General features: G+C 57.0%; 1 protein-coding gene across 1 annotated transcript in view; it reads right to left on the bottom strand.

Annotated features, from left to right (window-relative positions):
- SPNS2 (SPNS lysolipid transporter 2, sphingosine-1-phosphate) overlaps positions 1-19,054 on the bottom strand; it is a 38,300-nt gene that overhangs the window by 3,373 nt on the left and 15,873 nt on the right. The window contains exons 3-12 of the mRNA XM_077165601.1: positions 10,697-10,833; positions 6,888-7,039; positions 6,613-6,679; positions 4,886-5,028; positions 4,346-4,498; positions 4,024-4,213; positions 3,631-3,696; positions 1,303-1,401; positions 1,040-1,203; positions 482-528 (exon numbers count right to left, since the gene is read on the bottom strand). Of these exons, the coding sequence (XP_077021716.1) occupies positions 486-528; positions 1,040-1,203; positions 1,303-1,401; positions 3,631-3,696; positions 4,024-4,213; positions 4,346-4,498; positions 4,886-5,028; positions 6,613-6,679; positions 6,888-7,039; positions 10,697-10,833 (1,214 nt within the window). The 3' untranslated portion in view covers positions 482-485. The remainder of the gene's footprint in view (positions 1-481; positions 529-1,039; positions 1,204-1,302; positions 1,402-3,630; positions 3,697-4,023; positions 4,214-4,345; positions 4,499-4,885; positions 5,029-6,612; positions 6,680-6,887; positions 7,040-10,696; positions 10,834-19,054) is intronic.

Genomic DNA, 19,054 nt, shown 5'->3' with positions numbered 1-19,054 from the left:
GGTGCCCTTGGGCCGGCATGGGGGAGCAGTGACTGCGGGTCTGGCACTGCTGGGAAGCTGCAGCCCCCAGAGGCCAGGCCCGGAGGAGGGTCAGAGGCAGAGCCAGGCCTGGCATCTCTGGCAGAGTGAGGAAGGCTGGAGCTGGGGACTCCTTTCTGGCCCTTTGCTTATCTGTCCTTCCAGGCGCCTCCGAGCGGGGAGTTCCTGGCCGCTCCCGGCCCTGACCCTGAGCCCTTCCAAGGAAGGGGGGGCTGACTTACTGGAAGCACGAGCCTGGCCCCCACCCCCCGCAGGTCCCGCAGTTCCCAACGCGAGTTGGCGGGAGGGGCTTAGGCAGGGGGAGCTGCTCCCGCCTCCAGGCCGCCCACCCCGGCCCCCTCCCGGTGCAGCGCTGGGTTCCCCTCTCCCCTAGGCCCTCAGCCCTCCCCGCCCACGTGGAGCAGGGCCCTCGGCGCTCAGGGCCTCCCTGGCCTGCACTCACCGCCTCAGACTTTCATGGATGCCGGCGGCATGGCCAGCTGGTTCGCCCTGAGGGAGAGACGGGCGGGGGTCAGGGCGGCGGCTCAGCGGGGGCCGGGCCCGGGCACGGCTCTGGCACATCGCACGGCGGGGGCCGGCTGACCGGAGGTTCTGGGCAGGGACCTCGTCAGCCCCAGGGGGAGATGGGAGAGCCCAGGAGTGGGGAGAGGAGAGACAGAGAGAGAGAGAGAGGGGTCAAGGGGAGAGGAGAGAGAAGTCAGAAAACCAGAGAGAAGGGAACACCCAAGAAAACCCCAAGTACAGAACGGCTACTGGGGGGCGGGGGTAGCCTCATGCCCACCAGCCGGCACCCCAGGGGGCTCCCGCGGCGCAGAGGCTGGTGCTGGGTGGGGGGCAGAGGCGCCTGGGGTGGGGCGGCAGAGTCACGAGGACAGCAAGGCCTGGGGGGATGTACCCCCTCAGCCAGATTGCCCGCCCCGGTGCCTGGTATGCCTCCTGTCCCGCCGACCTCCCGGGGAGGTCCCTGCCCCACGGCGGACCCCCTGTGCCACCCACTCACTGCTGCTCGGCCTTGGCGCGGTCGCTGAGGAAGAAGAGGGCGGTGGCAAGGAAGAGCATGCCGCCCAGGACCACGACGAAGGGGCAGAGCATGAGCGCGTAGCCCAGGCTCAGGAACTCCCAGAGCGGGGAGTCCTTGGTGCTCTGGCGGATCAGGTCTGAGATCTGCAGGGATGTGGGTGCGGGTCAGGGCGGGGTCAGCTCCAGGCCCCCCCCCCATCCCTGGGCCCCACTCCCCGCTACCCCGCTGCCCCGGGCACTCACAAAGCCGATGAGGTAGGGGCTTCCGGCGTCCCCCAGCAGGTGGGAGGTGAAGCTCTGCAGAGCCACTGCGGTGGCCCGGCGGGTGGGGATGACCACATACTGTGGAAGAGACGGGCGGCTCAGGGCCCCTCCAGGCCACCTCCCGGGGCCGCTGGGGCTGGGACACCCCAAAAGCCCCCATAGCCTTGGACTCACACCTGCCTTGGTGTCTTGATGTCCTCCCCCTCCTGGGCCCTTCCTTCCTCTGCCGCCCTCTTGTTTATTACCCCCCACCCCCAGCCCATTCAGCTCTTCCCAGGCCCCCCCGAGCTTCTCCATCTACCCCCTCACCTCCCTGGGGCCGGACCTCACCACACACGGTTCAGGCACCGCCTCCGCGCTGGTGGTTTCCCGCCCTTCACCCCCAAAACCAGATCTCTGGGAACCCCAGGCCCCAATCCCCTGCTGTCTCCTGGACACCAGCACATGGAGACCCCAGACACTGCCACTCAACCTGCCCCCAACAGCTCAACATCCACCCCCGAACCTGCCGACGTCCCCCCAGGCCCCAGCCACAAGATGGATGCCTGCACGCCCCTCACCCCCCAACAGCTGTTCAAGGAGAGAACAGTTTGGGGACCCCCTGGCCCCAGTCAGGGCAGGCCTTCAGTGCAGGGCTTTTTGAGCCAAGGGACTGTGTCCTCAGAAATAGTCAAGGTTCAGAGTGCTGGGCCACACTGCCTCCACCAGGCTCTGCAGGGAGCTCTTGTTTGCAACTCACGGGGAAACTGAGGCCCGGAGAGGCACAGATTCCCAAGTGATGGAGTCAGGCAGATCTGGGATGACCAGAACCCTGGCCGTGGCTTCGTGCCTTTACCTCCCTACAAGCTAAAGACCCATCCTGATTCCCCCATGGGGACTGGGAGCAGGGCAGAGCTGCAAAGCAGCACCCTGCCTGGAAGAGCTTCCACTTTGACCCATTGGTACCCTTAGAACCGGGTGCCAGGAGCCACTGGGCCCAGGAAACAGCACTCCTGGGAGTCCCCATTAGACTGAACAGGCCCTGACCTCGGAGGGCTGCATCCCCAAGGCCAGGGCAGGCCAAGGTCGGACACAGAGGAGTGGTGGGGCAGGCAGCAGCCAGCTCAGTGGGTGCCCTGGGCTGCCCCCTGACCCCGAGCACCAGCTGCCTCATGTATTCATGGAGCACAAGCCTTAGTAGCACCAGCGTCTGTGGATAGAGAGCAGCCAGCACCCACCGGGCACCCTGGAGGGTGGGGGGGTGACCTGGGTCAGATGAAATTATGTGGCCCTGTTTCCAACAATAATTAGTCACTTGGCTGTGACACTTAATAAAGTAGGACACAATTTCCCTGGGACCCAGACCCTGGAGCCGGAGCTGCCTCTGGGTGGAGCCTGGGCCTTGACTCAGACACAGTCACTCTTCCCTTCACCCTGGGAACATGCAGTGACCCCTGCCCCACCCCTGGCACCCTCCTGGCGCTAGGCCGAGGCACAGAGCTGAGTCAGAACCCCCACACACACACCTCCCCACCCCGTGGACTGGTGGGAGAGAGACACAGCCCGGGAAACTCAGGGCCGGGCAAGCAGGCTTCCTGGAGTAAGAGGAGCTGGCTGGCCCCGACGCCCCAAGCATCCTGAGGGTCGAGCATCAGCGGGCCTCCCTCTCCGTCCCCCAGACCCCCAGCTTCTCCTCTCCTCGCCCTGACTTGGAGGATCCCCAAAGACAGGCCAGGTGGCCTCCGCTCCCCAGACTGTCACTAGCGACCAGGGCCACAGCCCCCCCGGCTCCTCCCAGGCTTCTCCAGTCCCCACCCAGGGACATGAGCCCCTGCTGGCTGCTCAGATGGCCCTTTGTCCCCCGCCAGCCGGCCGTTCTGGAGCCCATTGTTGGCCCCGTGAAGACGGCCTCTGTCCGCCCGGCCCCAGCCGCAGGCACTCGGCCGGCACATGGGGGACCCAGGCTGGGCTGGAAGGGACGGAGCCCGTGGAAGCTCAGCTTCGGGGGGAGGAGTGCTGGCAGGCAGCACCACCGCAGTGCCAGCCTGGCACCGCCAGCCTCCCGTCCGCAAATCTGAGTCTCGAGACATCCCCTTCCCCACCCAGGTCCCCACATCCCACCCTCCTGCCTCCTCAGCCCCCTGTTTCCAGGCTCTGCCCTGGACCCCCTACCTCCCACCTCCCGCTCCCCTCCCTGTCTCCATGTTCACCCTCCCAGGGCACCTTCTCCACGCCCGCCCCCCCCCCCCCAGCCCTGCCAGCTCTCCCACTGCTTCATCCGCCCTCCCCAGCCGCCCCCTGTGTGGTCAAGAGGCCTGCATCACTCACCATGAGGATGTCCGCAGTGATGGCCCAGTTAGAAAACAGCAGTGTCTCCCCCACAAAGATGCAGACCTGCAGGAGAGACCAGAGCAGCCCTCAGGGGGCCTCCCACCCAGCTGCGGCCCCCCGCTGCTCCCTGTACACTGGCTGCTGGCAGGGAGCACCTTACCCCTCCCAACTTCAAAGCCTCCCACCCCTCCCTGGGGCCTGCATCTCCTGGCAGTCACGCCCCTGAGCACTTCGTCTTTTATCCACAGACTCCAAGCCATGCCTGCAGCCCCCAAAGGGTGCCCAGGCCCAAGGGAGGGAGAACCCAGCAAGTTAGACTCAATGTCCTGCTCCAGACCTGCCCCCCCCCCGCGGCCCAGACCCAGCGCCCCACCCCGACCCCGCACTTACATAGGCCCCCACGATGCTGCTCTTGGCAGCCACAAAGATCAGGCAGATGAAGATGGCGGAGCCCAGCATGCCCACGGCGCACACCAGCGGGTCGGCCCTCTGCGTCCGCAGGCGGCACCAGCGCGTGGCTCCCGCGCCCGTCACCACCCCCAGAAAGCCCGTAAAGCAGGTGATGGCTCCAAAGATGAGGCTGTGTGGACAGAGGACGGTGGGCACGGGTTGAGGCGGGAGGCACAGCTGGGAGCAGAGGGGCTCTCCTGCCCGGGCACCCGCACCACCCCGGGCCCCCGCCCCCACCCCACCCGGCCCGGCCTGGCCCCACCTGTCCTTGGCCCCGCAGGGGGGGCTGCTGCACGTCTCCGCTGTCTTCTGCACGACTTGGGCGCGGTGCAGGTAGAGTGGGATCCACATGCCCAGGGCCCCTGTGGCGAAGGACACAGCCGACGTGGCCAGGGAGGAGAAGACGTAGCTGCGGCTGGGGAGAGGCCGGGGCAGCGGCACTGAGCTGGGGGCCAGGATGGGGGAGACGGTGGGGGTGGCCAGAGGCCTCGGGGCCCCAGGAGGGTGTCTTTCTCCCCACCCCTGACCCACCAGCTCACACCTTCCCCAAAGACAGAAAGCCTCTGATACCTTCCCTTAGAGGCTCTAGGGATGAGCGCTCAGGGTACCGGGGCCTCTGGGGTATGAGAATCAACACAAGTGGCCAAAATGTCCCTCCCAGCACCGGGAGCAGCAGAGAGGAGGTTCCTGGCCCCTGGCGGGGTATCTGCTGAGGGTGCTTGCTGGGCTGCCCTGCAAGGGAGGGCTCCTCTCCTCTCAGCACTTCGACCTCCCCTCCAGGACCTCTCCGAGTAGGACTCACTTGCGGATCAGAGCTTTCATGTCCCGGAGCCACGAGGTCCGTGCCTTGAGCTGCCCCCCAAGCTGGTCAACATGACCCCTCTTCGTGGCCGGGACCAGGACCAGGATGAGTGTGCCTGTGATCATGCCCAGGACGGGGGACACCTGGCAGGGCAGGGAGCAAGCAGTTAGGACACCAGGACAGGACCCAGCTTGAGCTTTGCCTCTGCTGCATGAGGAGGGGCTCTCAGGCAAGCCACCCTTCTCCGGGCCTCAGGTTCCTCCTCTGAGCTAATATCCTGGCCAGCCTGCCCATGGGCTGCTGAGCAAAGCCACTGGGGATGATGTTGGTGAAAGGCTTAGGGGCTCAAAATGGACTGCCAAGAACAGAGGCAGGATGGGGCTGGAGGAGCAGGCAAGGAAGACAGACTAAGGAAGAAGGGAGGGACAGGTGGATGGCTAGTAGGCCAGATGGAAGAAGGAAGGGAAACAGCTGAATAGATGGATGTGGAATGGATGGAGATGGCTGGCTGGATGGGTGGATGGGTAGAAGAAGGAATGGATAAATGATGGATGGATGGATGGATGGATGGATGGATGGATGGATGGATGGATGGATGGAAGGGTGGGTGCGTGGGTGGATGGATGGATGGGTGGAAGAAGGAAGGGATAAATGGTGGATGGATGGATGGATGGATGGATGGATGGGTAGATGGAAGGAAAAAATATGGGGGGAGGAACAGACAAGTTGAATGATGACCTTGGGAGAGAAATAAGAGTTTCTGGAGGCAGAGAACCAGAAACCAGCCCTGCTCAACACCTAGGGGCTGGGAAAGTTCCCCAGGACAAGTCCTTGCCCTGTGGGGTACTAGGAAGGACCTGGGTGGCCCTGAGACTTACAGCTAGTAGATCAAGGAGCTCATCATTTGGAAGGAGTTCGTGTGGGCCCTACAGTAACAAAGGCTGAAGGACCCCCTTGGGTCTTTTCTGTGTCCAGACCGTTGTCAAGAACAGAATCTCCAAGGCCCCATGCCTCTTTCCAGATGGGAGGGGGGCATCTTGGCAGCTTGGATTCCACCACAGCAGCTCCTACACAAGCCCATGAGAATGGGGATCTCTGTCCCTACCCCCACCAGGCCTGGGAGCCCCTGAGCTGGGGAGTTCCTCTCCATGCCACTCCTTGCTCCCCATCAAGAAATTCCACGGAGGCTGCTTCCTTCCTGCTTTTGAGGAAAAAACACTTTGTCTGAAGCTTCCGCTCCTCCCGAGACTGGGGATCTCTGTTTCCTCCAATTGCACTGTCCTGGGGCCTTGGCAAACTTGCCCTAACCCTCCTGCAGGACAGGAAGTGGCTCCAGACTCTGGGGACCTCCATGCAGGGGTCTTGTCCCAGCCTCACTCTCACACAGCTCCAGGGCTTGAGTCAGGAAGTGCCACTATGGAGCTGGAATTTCCTGACATGGTGGGAGAGGCCTTCAAGCTTCAACCTGGGGCTTCCAGGGCGGGAGATACCAGCCCTCCAACTGGGGACCCCTGAGGGTGGTGCTGGGTGTGGCTCCCCAGACTTCCTGATCCATCTCAATCTAAACTAATCTGGAAGGACAGGGGTTTCAGCATTCAGGCTTGCGAGGCAGGGAGCTTGAAGGACCCCACCTGGGTCAAGACTGGGCTCCTTCCTGGAATCTCAGGGTGACCCTGGATAAGAGCTGGTCTTGGGGTATCCTGTTGTGGGAGGGAGCCAGGCCTTACCCGCAAGGCCCAGTGCCAGTCTCCAGCCGCCTGCTTCACGCTGGAGCCAGTGATGTAGCCCAGACCGCTGCAGAGAGGACACAGGTCAGGCTTAGCCGTGAGGGAGGCACAGGGATGGGGAGTGCGCTAGCAGGCAGGCTGCCCACCCCTACCACCCAGCCAGCTGGGCAGGGAGCGAGCTCAGTCCTTTCTCCCAGGCTAGCCACCCAAGGGCACCCACCTGTGCCGAAACTTATCTGGATCCTCACCCAAACTCTGGGACCTCAAGTGCTCACCTGCCCAGTGGGATGGCAAAGTAGAAGACGGATAGCATGAGCGTGCGCGTGTTCTTGGTGAAGAGGTCGCCGATGATGGTGGGTGCTATGGTGGAGTAGCTGGCCTCGCCGATGCCCACCAGCCCCCGGGACAGGACCAGCAGCCAGAAGTACTGTGGGGGAGGGGCGGAGAAAGCCGGGGGTCCGCCCTGCTCCTCTGCCTGCTCCCCCTCGGCTCCCACTCTGCCCCCCCACCCCTACTGTGGCAGTGCCTGCACCCCCAGGCCACTTTGGAGCTCAGTCTCCCCCGTCTGCATAGTTGGCCCAGAGCTGGGAAGGGACTCAACTTTCCCAAATTGAGTAAATAAGGCCCAGCTAGGCCCTCCATCCCCCCAAGCACTGGAGTGGTAGAGACGTAGACTCCCCCCGTGGGGAGACCTCCTCCCTGGGTTCTGGCCCCACCTCAGAAGCCTTAATTCATCTCCCACCCTTTGCCCCTCCCCGACATGGGGCCGCTGGGTTGACCCTGGCAGCACCAAGGGCCCGTGTGGGTGGGGAGTGAGCAGAGCAGCCCAGTGGGCTCGGTGCCCCCTCCCCCACACACACATCAAAGGGCAAAGCCCAGCTGCGCAGGCAAGGGTGGGGCCATGCCAGCTGCTGGTGGCACTCCCCTTTGATGTGGACCCCCCACCCAGGTGCCCCCCAGCTCCCCAGGGCCTGAGAACCCAGCCTGGTCATTTTTCCCTAGCCCCACCTTAACCGCCCAGCTGGCCAGTGTTGCCCACATCCAGCCTTCCCAAGGTCTCCCGGTGTCCTTCTCCCCCTCTGCCCAGCCCGTGTCTGGGCCTTTCTCTGGGTCTGGATTGCTGCTCACCCATCGCGGACCTCCCTCACGTCTGCAGCTATTTCCCTTTCACTCTCCCCACCTCCATGTCTTTCCTTAGCTCTTTTCCTGGAAATGCCCGCCCACAGCCTCAGCCTATGTTTCTCTTGGGTTGTTTTTGCTTTGATTTACATTAGCTTTTTGCACATCACTGGTATTGAGCCTTCATTACATATTTCATGCTCATTTTCTGTCATCTTTTTTCCAACTATATGAGAGGTTTCCCCGTGCAGAAGTTTTGTTTTGTTTCATTTAATTTAATTCTGTCAAATCTGTTGATTTTCCTTTCCTGGCTTTTGGATTCCTCACCTTGTGCAGGAAGCCCTACTTCATCCCCAAATCATAAAAGCAGCCTCTTATATATGCTTGACATATTTGAGAGGCAGAAAGAGAGTGGGACAGACCGCATCGGTCATTCACTTTAGCACGAGAGCAGGAGGCACCACCGCCTCCACACACCCCCGCCCCCATTCACCCCCACTCCACCCGCAGGGACCCACCTTATCGCACATCGGTTGTGAGTCCCTCTCTCTTTGCTTGCATATCCGTATATGCACCCATGAACCACATAAGGTGTCCTGTGTGTGCTTTTTTAAAAAAAGAGCATAAAAGGGGACACTTTCCTACACCTTATCCCGAAATTTTCCTCCTCAATCTTATCTTTTTGAAACCCACTTAATGCTGCTTAGTGTTGGTCTACTTCATTCCTTCGCCGGTCAAGAAATTTCACAGAATGAATGTAGCCCTTTTATCCGTGCATCCCACCGTGATGGTCATTCAGATGACTCCTGGGGGTTTTCTCCCTATTGTTACAAGACTGCACCCAACACCCATGCATGCGTCACTGCCTGCCCACGAGTTGGGGTTTCTCTCTTGGGAAGTGGGCTACATACAGCCAGAATTTTACAAAATACTGCCATTTTGCTCTCCAAAGAGGCTCTACCAATTTACACCACATCAGCAGCAGGAGTCCGGGATTCTCCACAGTTTTAATGACACTTGGTATTGTCAGCCTCTTAAATAGTTGCCGATCTGATGGGTGTGAAATGGTATCTCATTGTTGTTGAAATTTACATTTCTCCCGATTACTCAAAAAGTCTGAGCAAATCTCCTCCTCTGTTTCTTGGCCGGTTGGGTTTTTCTGAATTGCCTGCCACTATGCTTTCCCTTTATTTGTCTTTTTCTTGCTGATTTATAGTTCTAGATTTTTATAGTTTGCTTTTTGCTTTACTTTAACCTTTCTGGAATTTATTTTGCAGTATGGATTGAAATATGGACCGAACTTTATTTTCAATCCAGATGGATAGTGAATTCTCCCCAAACCATTTATTTGCGATGGGACTTTCCTCGCACACTAAATCCCCGCAGAAATGAGGATTGCACCGCATCGGTCTCTTGGTGTGCTCCTCTGCTGTTTTAGCCAGAATAGCCATATTTTGATATCTGATAGGGCAAGTTCCCTTTCATTGTTGTTTTTCACAATATTCTTGGCTGTTCATGGGCATTTCTCTGCCAGATGAACTTCAGAATCCCGTTGCCAGGTCCACCAACAACGCTGCAGGACTCAGCGTGATGGCGGTGAATTTATCGATTAATAGGGAAATCTGTTTCTCTCTCTGCTTCTACTCGTCTTCTCTCCCCAACCCTCCCACGCACACACTGAGGGGCGGGCCGGCCTTGGCACCGTGATCCTGCTGACCAGGGCCCTGGCCAGGGGCCCCAGAGGATTCTGGTCTATTCCTGTGACTGTGGCCACCAAAAAAAGAAAGCTCAGCTTCCCCACCGAACGTCTGAGGTCCATCAGGGCCTGATCCCACTACCCTTTCAAGGTAACTCGCTCTCCTCCTTGCCCCTCAGGACACTCCACCATTCTCTGCATTCTGTGGGTTTGCTCCCTCTGCCTATCCCTGTCCTGTCTGCCCTGCTCAAACCACACCTCCTCCAAGAAGTCTTCCCTGATTCTGTGGACTGCAAGAGACTGCTGTCTCTTCCCCGAGCACTCTCAGCACTTGGCATATTTTGAAGGTTTTGAGCATGAGCACTCCTTCACGTCTCCTTCCCACCTCCAGCCTGAGATCTCAGGTCTCCTCCTTTGTCTCCCACACTGAAAGCTCCTTGAGGACAGATCCTGGTCTCCATCTCCTTTTACGGCAGCTGCCATGTGATTGCCCATGCTCTGTTTGAACACCCCTAGAAATGGGAAACTCACTACCTCATGAGGCAACACATCCCCCTCTTTGGAAGAAAAGAGAAATAATTATTTGTTGAACACCTGCCATGTTCCAGTGTCTAGGCATTCATTAGCCCAGTTAGGTCTCACAATAAACTTTCAAGAGGAGAAGTATTATCCCCATTGGAAAGATGAGGAAACTAAGGCTCAGAGAGGTTAAGTAACTTTCTCCAAGTCACAAAGCTGAGTAAGCAGCAGAGTTGGGATGTGCAAACCCAGAACTACCAGAGCCAAGTGAGAAACAGCTTTATGATCAATTAATGTTTGCTCCCTGGAACTTTGGCTTAAGGAGTTAGTTAGCTGGTCATCAAACAACAAAAAGAGTGCGACCCAGAGAGGGGTAGTGACTCCCCTCGGGTTACAGAGCAAGGAATGGCAGAGTCAGAACTGGAGCCCAAACTGGCTTCCACTGTTCCCTGCTTCCTCTACAAATCATGGGGCAGCTCGGAAAGAGCCAGGATGCCTCACGGGGCTGCAAGTCCCTTAGTTCAGGCCAGCACAGGGAAGGCCCCATCTGCAGGGCTGGTTTATAAAAGGGGTCCAGTGACCCCCTCATGCCAGTGCCCTTGGGAGATACTGTCTGGGGTTCGAGCCAAAGGACCAGAACCTTCGGTCTAGACTAGCACAGACCAATCAGACCAGCCACCCACGGGAGGGACCAGGACACACAGACAGGATGTACAGGGATGCTGAGTGTGAAACCGGGGCAGGCCTCACCTGCTGCGGGATGAAGGAGCTGGAGAACGTGACTGCAGACCAGAAGAAGATGCCGCAGCTGAGAATCACCTTCCTGTTGAAGCGGTCACCCAGGTAGCCGAAGATGGGGGCAGCCACCATGAAGCTGCAGATGAACACTGCGGGGGGAGAGCAAAGTTCAGGGCCCCTGTGGCCAGGCCCATGTGCCCACACTGCCCATGAGACAAAGCCCAGCCCGGGCCAGGAACCGAGGAAGCAGCCCCAGACAGGGGACACCTCAGCCGGGCCTGGGCCCCGCCAAGGCAGGAGGAGCCTTCCTGCGTTGGGGGGGATACCATGGCTCCATCCTCTTGAATACATGTCTACAGCTCGCCCTGTCTTGGGTGAGCCCTTCTTAAAAGAGTAAACACTTATTTATTGAATGCTTTCCATGCGAGGCACCGTGCCAGGGGCTTACCACACGGCATCTCGTGTCTCCTTCCAACCTCCCTACAAGGTGGGGACGATCCTGCCACCTCACAGATGGGGAAACAGAGTCAGAGAGTGGAAGTGACCCGCCCAAGGCCCCACAGGCTTTAAATGTCCCAACAGGGATTTGAACCCCTGTCTGTCTGACTTCAGAGCCTGTGTTTTTATACTTTGCCACATTGCTCTCCTAATGTGGAGGGGGAACAGGTTCAGAGAGGGGAAGGGACCTCAGCAGGTCACACAGCAAATCAGGACAGAAATGGCATCGTGCCTGCCAGACCACACAGCTATCCTAGCTCCCAGCAAGTGGCAGAGGCCTTCCTAACAGTTAAAAACACTGTAATTCATTCATTCATTCCTTCATTCATTCATTCAACAAAATTTTTTTGAGGACCTACAATGTATTAGGTACTGTTTTAGGTACTTGGGATATATCAGTGAACAAAGCAAAGAGTCCTGTCCTCTTGGAGCTTCATTCTAGCGAGGAGAAACAGAAAGTTACAAAAATAATAAAATATAATATGTCAGATGGTGACAAGTGCCAAGGAAGGGAAAAAGGGCAGAAGCAGGAGATAGGAAATGTGAGCCTGTGTGTGAGAGAGAGAAAACAGATGTTACCATTTTTAATAGAAGGGTCAGAGAAGGTGACATTTCAGGCCTAGAGGAGATGAGGACACAAATCAGGCAGCTATCAGGGCAAGGTCAGCAAGTGCAAAGGCCCTGGGGTGGGAGTGTGCACCACACTTTTGAGGAACAGCAAAGAGGCCAGAGTGGCTGGAGCAGAGGTAGCGAGGGGGAGAGATCAGAGAGGGCCGGGCCTCCCGGCCTACCATGAGAGTGGCGGCTTCCACCAGCGAGAAAAGGACACACGGGGGGAGGCTGTGCAGAGGCGTGATGTGACCTGGTTTTGTTCTTCCAGAACAAGAGAGCAGCCGAGTCTTACCGGGCTCCCTGGGGATGCCACTGTCAGTGCTGGGCGGAGCCTGGCGGGTCCTGAGTGGGATGCAGAGGCCCAGAACCAGGCAGGAGAGGCCCTGGGTCACACGGCAGCCAGCCCCACCCCTAGCCGCATCCCTCTCCCTGGAAGGCGGCCCCGGGGCAGGCAGATGGCTGGACAAAGGCCCGGGGCGGGCAGGCGAGAACGGGTTAGCTGACCTCTGATGGCCAGGCCGATGTGGGCATGAACTCGGCTGTCCGCCCCGAACTGCATCCCTCAGGAGCCAGGCGAGGGGACGAGAAAGAGGGAGGGGAAGAGGGAGGGCAGAGAGAGGTGAACAAGGGAGAGAGGACTCGGCCGAGTCCAGGGTTGGCAGGGAACAGTGTGACTGTCCCTCTCTTACCCCGCGAGAGCAGGACAGGGGTCTGTGGGGGTGTGTAAGGGGGGCCAGCATCAGCTGTGAGAACGCAGGCACCAGGCATCCCCTGCCTGGGCTGGGAGTCAGCGCTGCCCCTTCCTGGCTGGGTGACCCCCAGGCAGGCCGCAACTTCTCTGTGCTGATAAATGTGTTACAACTGAAATCTTTGCAAAGGGAAGAAGAAAATTTAAACACCCTGACTTGTTGTGTCGGCTGATTTCCATGGCCTCAAGACTACCACTGCAGCTGATTTCCAGGCGACCAACATGATATCGCTGATCAGAGTTGGGAAAGGATGCCAAGCGGTCCCCCGTTATGTGGCATTTCCACCATTCGGACCCGGCTGGCATAAATAACCCTCAGAGAACAGGCGCTAGTGAGACGTAGTAAAACAATTAGGAAGCGAGCAGTTTTGAGTATGTATTATTACCTGTGCTCTTAATAGAACTTATTTAATTGTAAGTGAATATAATTTGATTTTTAATAATGGCTGTGCTTAACAACTGGCTCACAAAATTCCTGAAAATTTAACAATCCACTCTCACGGGCCGGCACAGGCCAGCTCCAGCACGCCACCTTCCTCATCTGTAAGATGAAGATAAAAATAGCAACTCCCTGGGTGGCTGTGAGTATGAGATGAAATAATGCATGTAAGGTGCTTGACACCACACCCTGCCCAGAGCAGGCCAGCCTCAGTCAACATCAGCCCTTGTTTAGATTAGCCAAGGCAGATATCATTTCCTCACATCTACAAAAAGGAGAATTATTCCTGCTGGGCCTGCCTCCCAGGACCTGCCTGAGATCAGATCAGTAATTTGGCTCACACGGGGATTTACACACATTAGGGGGAGGAGGTAAAATGGTTCCCTCCATACCTGTCCATTCTGGGTGGGGAGTGGCAGGAAGAAGACAGAAAAGGAGTTGCCCCCTGTCTGGCCACCCCTGTCTGGCCAGGAGGAGGGGCCGCCCATCCATGGGTTGCCCAACTTAAAAGGCTAAAATTCACAGGAGCCAACAAGAAGTGCCAGGTCCTGCCAGGAGAGTTCAAGGGAGGCTTCCTGGAGGCAGTGATGTCAGAGTTGGACACTGAAGGATGCATAGGAGTTTATCACGAGAAAATACTTAAAATAATAATACCTACAAAAATATAAATTACAAATCTTACAAGCACTAATGTACAATGCTTAATGATGTACATTGCTCATTGTTAATCATAATAACTGCAGTTTTCATTTATGGAGCACTTACTATATGCCAGGTCCCAGGTTGCACGCTTGACACGTGCACAGATTATCTCATTTAATCATCACTATTATCTTCATCTTCCAGAATAAACAACAGAGGCCTAAAGGGATGACATCACACAGCTAGTCCATAGCTGAGCCAGAATTTAAATCCCAATTTGTCTGACTCCAGAGCCCTTGTTCTAAATCACACTACAGGCTGACAGGCTGGGAAGGGGGAAAGTCCCAGCTGATGGTCCCAAGGGTAGAGAAAGCTCAGGGCATATTGGGGACGGCAAGAAGTTGGGTTAGGCTGCAGCATGGGAAGAAATGCCAGGAGGCGAGGCCGCAATGGGAGCTGGGACCCCAAAGCCGATGCCTGGGGTTATATTTTAGTTAGAGGGCAGTGGGAGAACCATGGCAGGTTCTGTTCTCCTTTACTGAGGCTGGGCACTTGGAAAAGCCCCCACTGGATGGGCAGGGAAGGGCCCAAAGGAGGTAGCCCAGGCCCTTGGCCAGACCTTAGCCATTCTGGCTCATCTTTCCTCCCCTGTCCCCATTGGAGCAGGAAGGGTGACCCCTCCTAGTCCTTCCAACCCCTGGATTTGTGCCTGCTGACCGAGATGGGCAGAAGCATCCAGGGCTGCAGCTGGATGACTCTAAGCTGGCAGACCTGTCCCTGCCAGCCAGCCCCGGCCTGCTGCAGGTCCCCGACATGCCCCTCGCTCACCTGGGCCTCACCATTTCACAGCTGGGGCCCCCAAGACCCCGGGCAGTAGAGGAACATGCCTGAAATGACACAGCAGGTCAGGCGGGCCTCCACTGGACCACTGCCTGCCCCTCGATGGCTTTCTCCAGGAGACAGAGACGGGAGGGGGCCCGGCCTGGAGGAGAGGCGTGAGCACAGCCAAGGTAGAGGGAAGGGGGCGAGGAGGAAGGATGTTCCTGGCAGAAAAGGCAGGAATTTGTCCCAGATGGGGGCACGGAGGCTCATCTAGCCAGCTGGCAGCTTGTGCTGGAAAAGAAGACCAGCCCGGGCTAGAAGCTTCCCCATCCCCACCACCCCCAACCCCGTGGTCTCTGTTTGTTTGAGGAGAGCCTTCTGGGCCGGCCAGCCGCCCCTCCCTGATTTCAGTAGGGGTGGCTTTCCCAGCAGTTCCCACATGAGGACATCCTGTGGCCTGGGCGTGGGGAAGCCCTCGCCCCGCTCACGTGTGCTGAGCCCACAGGTCTGGGACAATGGAGCCGCAGGGCTGGGAGCCAGGCGGAGGGGGCAGGGCTCCCTGCCCCTCGCTGGCCTCGCTGCCTCTTCTGTGGGCTGGAGTGATGCCCCGTCCTCACAGGGCAGGTGAGAGGTCACCTGAAAGGGAGCGGCCTTGGACATCACTACAGTGTGTCTACCTCTCATGGCTGCCCAGGGCTCAGAGGGCTCTGCTGGCTGAAAGCCTTCTTCTCTGGGCACAGCCAGTTGTGGGGGGAGGGGGGCAGGTGCAAAGGGACCCTAGAATCCAGAAGTTCAGACCAGCTCCGCTGAAGACCTGTGTCTTGGTACAGACCCCCCACCCATGGTGCCCGGCCTTCACGGGGCTGCTGAGCCACCTTCACCCCTGGTGGCCCTGCTGGACCTCAGGAGGTGGCCCTAGGCAGGAGTGGTCAAGGCCAGGGGAGCCCTGGGCTCTCGCACGGTGGCTTTGGAGCCCGAGCTCAGCCCCGCCTCGGCCTGGGCTCAACCAGGACTATTTTTACAAAGTCCAGACTTCGGCCAGCATGTTATTTGGAGAAGGCTCGCCGCCCTCCACATCCTGTGGGCAGGGAGCTCACGCGGGAGGGCACCACGCCTGCGGCGAGTTGGGCAGGGGACAGCAGCCCGGGCCAGCCATGCCGACGGGAGGGACGCTCGTGGTCACCTGAAATCCCACCAAGCCACAGTCTTCCTGCAGGAGAAGTGGCGGCATCTCCTCCTTTACACCCCACTCGGAGTGGAAGACCAGGGTTGGCTCCCAGCCTCAGGGCCTCCCTTCCGACTGGGAGGCCCTGGGGGGAAGAGCCACAGGGGCTGTCCAGTGTGGCCCAAGCGGGAGGATGGTGCTGTTTGGCTGAAAGGGGCAGGGGGGCCAGAAGGAGACTCGGCCCAAAGCAGAGTTGCCGTCTGGTTTCAGTCTGAGCTGGCTCTTCCTTTGTCTCTACTCTCTCTCTGTGCACCTCCTCATGGCACTTCCTCATTATGACCCTAAAAACCCCAGCCTTGAACTGCCTTCCAGCCCACTCTCCCCACACTTGGGAACATTCTGAAGTGTACATCTCACATGTCCCTTCCAGGCTCCCAAACCTTCTCTGGCTCCCCAGTGCCCCAAGATGGAATACTAACACCCAATCCCAGCCATCAAGGCTTTCACAACAAAAACCCAGATGACTGTCCCTCCATTCAGCTCACAGACAAGGAACCAACAGATCACTAAAACCAGGTGGAATCACAAACAGTCTTTATTCTTTCACCTCCCTCTACCTGGGATGCCTCCTCCCTCCACCCTGGGCTGCATATGTGCCAATTTCCTCAGACCCATCTTCCAATTCATGCATTTTATCTTCACCTGGGTCTAGTCTACCTGTTAACTCATAATTATTAAAATTGTTTATTTTAATGGCATTTTTCACTCTGAGAATTTTGAATTTAGGACTTTTAAACATCTCTTTTCATAACGTGCTATTCCTGTCTTAGGAATTCTCCTCTTTCCTTTAGAGTTTTGAGAATAAAGCACACAATATTTTTTTGTATGCTGTATGGCAGGGGTCTTTTTCCATGTGAGTATCCCCTTATTGTAGCACCATTTGTTGAATTTTTGTTCGGTTGGTTTTTTGTTGGCTTGCTTGTTTGGTTGGGAAGTGCATAGGCTGGGAATTGAACCCGGGTCTCCCACATGACAGGTGAGAATTCTACCACTGAACTATCCTTGCACCCTCCCTCCCACTTAATTTTTTTTTCTTTTTGTATGCTGTATGGCAGGGTGACATTTCATTATTTTTCCATGTGAGTATCCTGTTATTGCAGCACCATTTGTTGGATTTTTGTTTGTTTTCCTTGTTTGTTTTTTGGGAAGTGTATGGACTAGGAATTGAACCCAAGTATCCCACATGGCAATTCTACCACTGAGCTACTCCTGCACGCACACACACACACACACACACACACACACACACACACACACACACACACACACCGCACACTTAATTTTAAAGTTGCTTTATGATAACTGTATCCCCTGCAGTTCTCCAGTAGTTGGTTCTTCCATTTCTGGGCCAGCTGACTCTTTCACAAAGGGGTGGGCTTCCTCTTGTGCTCCATTCATTTTGAATTTGAGTTTGATTCTATGGAGCTATCATCTGTGTCCATGCATGAAAGTGTCCCTCAGGAGCTGTTCTGGCTTTGCCTCAGTGGGAGTCCCAGAAAACATCAGGCCTGCGTGGAGAAGGGAATGCAGGTCCCAAGCCTATGCAGAGCAGGAGTTAGAACCGGGCTCTCTACAGAAAGCTGGAGCTAAGGAGAAGACGTCTATCCCTGAAAAGGAACATGCCAGAAAAGCTGCCAAACCACCCGGGGGCACAGCTTGGAACTAGGGAGCTTGCCCTGGGTGCTGGGTGGAAACTAAGTTGCAGATGTGATACTAGAACCCAATCCTGCATGGACCAATCCTCAGAGTAAAGAAATGCTGAGCCTGGAAACTGGGCCAGCTGGTGAAATACTTTGATGAATCTGGGTGATGGGCAGATGGGGGTCCGTTGTGCTTTTCTCTCTACTTTTCATGTACGTTTAAGATTTTCATGATAAAAATGTTTATCTTAAAAATATTGTAACAAGCTTCTAAGACATATGTCTGGTCCCCAAACTCTCTGCAGCACTTGGCTTCAGTTCCAGCTTCCACTCCAGTTTTTGAGTTCAACTCTTTATTTCTGGCACCTGGAAAATTCCCTCCTCGCTCTAGCTTTCAAGCTTAGCTAAGCAATATGATTTAAATATGGTTTCTTCGTATATTTTAATCCAGATTCTCACCAGTTTGGAGGGGGAGGATGGCTTCTCATATCTGCTCAACCAGACAAACCAACTGGAGATCCTCTCTCCTAAACAAACTCTAACTCATCCTTCAAAGCCCCAATCAACTGTCTCCTCCTCTGGGAAGTCTTCTCTGCTTGCTAACAGTCAGAGCCAGGTGCACACTCACCACCTGTCCCCTAGGCTCCCACAGTTCCCGTGCGCCTGGGAGATAATTGGATCGCTTGTCTGTTCTCATTAGTAGAGAAAACCCCCTTGAGGGCAGGAACTAGATCTGCAGCAGAGAGCCACACAGGCTGGTGAACAATAAGTTCAGTGACAGCTGCCCATTTAGGTGTAACCTACGGGGTTCCTGATTCCCCCAAACAGCAAGACCTATAAACTGTGGTTTGGCTGTGGATTTTTGGAGACTCTGAGCTGTGGGAACTCTCACCATGGCCGGAGGCACCCACCCGCCCCCCACCGGGCACACCAAGATGCCAAAGGCTCAGACACCTAGAACCCGCCTGTGACCACACAGGCCCTGCACGAAGCCAGCGACACAGAAGGCCAGCCACTATCTGCAAGGGGGCTATCAAAACTGGGCTCATCCCAAACCAGCTCCCATGCTCTGGTCCCCAGGGGAAATAGCAGAGCAGGCCCAGGCCTACCCTTCGGCCGCCCCCACCTTGTCTGCAGGCCCAGCAGTTCCCAGGGCCCACAAATAGGCAGGCACCCCTGGTTTCAACCCTTTGATCCAGGCAAGCACCAACAGCAGGCTGGCGCCCTCCACCTAGCTCTGACCTTATCGGGCTTGGGGAACAGACAAGTGTCTGGGGCACAGGCCAATTAGGGGACAGGCCAATTAGGTTGCCCAGTTACATCCTGGCCTCGCTTGACAGGCTTGTTGGCTCAGATGGCCGGAGAGGTGAGGACATTCTAGGGAACCATCCCAGCCATCTGTCTGGGCCAGGGGTCGGAGGTGGGATAAGAGCCATGGCATAGGAACCGGAGGGCCTGTGGGAGTGCTGGGAACTCTTGCCATGGCCAGAGGCACCCACCCTGAGGACACCAAGATGCCAGACACTCAGACACCCAGAATGTCCTCTGGATGCCCCAATCCACTTGTGACCATCCAGGCCTTCCCAGGCCAAGAGGGCAGCACATGCAGAGTTCTGGATCCCAGTTCCAGGCCTGCCACTCTCTCACCATGAGACCTTAAGCAAGTCACTGCCCCTCTCTCAACCTCTGACTCTTCAGCTGAAAACTGGAGCTGACAGAAAGGAGCCTGTGGCATTACTGGAAG

This window comes from Tamandua tetradactyla, chromosome 6 (assembly GCF_023851605.1).
Source record: "Tamandua tetradactyla isolate mTamTet1 chromosome 6, mTamTet1.pri, whole genome shotgun sequence".
NCBI classification, from domain to species: Eukaryota; Metazoa; Chordata; class Mammalia; order Pilosa; family Myrmecophagidae; genus Tamandua; species Tamandua tetradactyla.
This window is presented reverse-complemented; position numbering and strand designations above follow the sequence as displayed.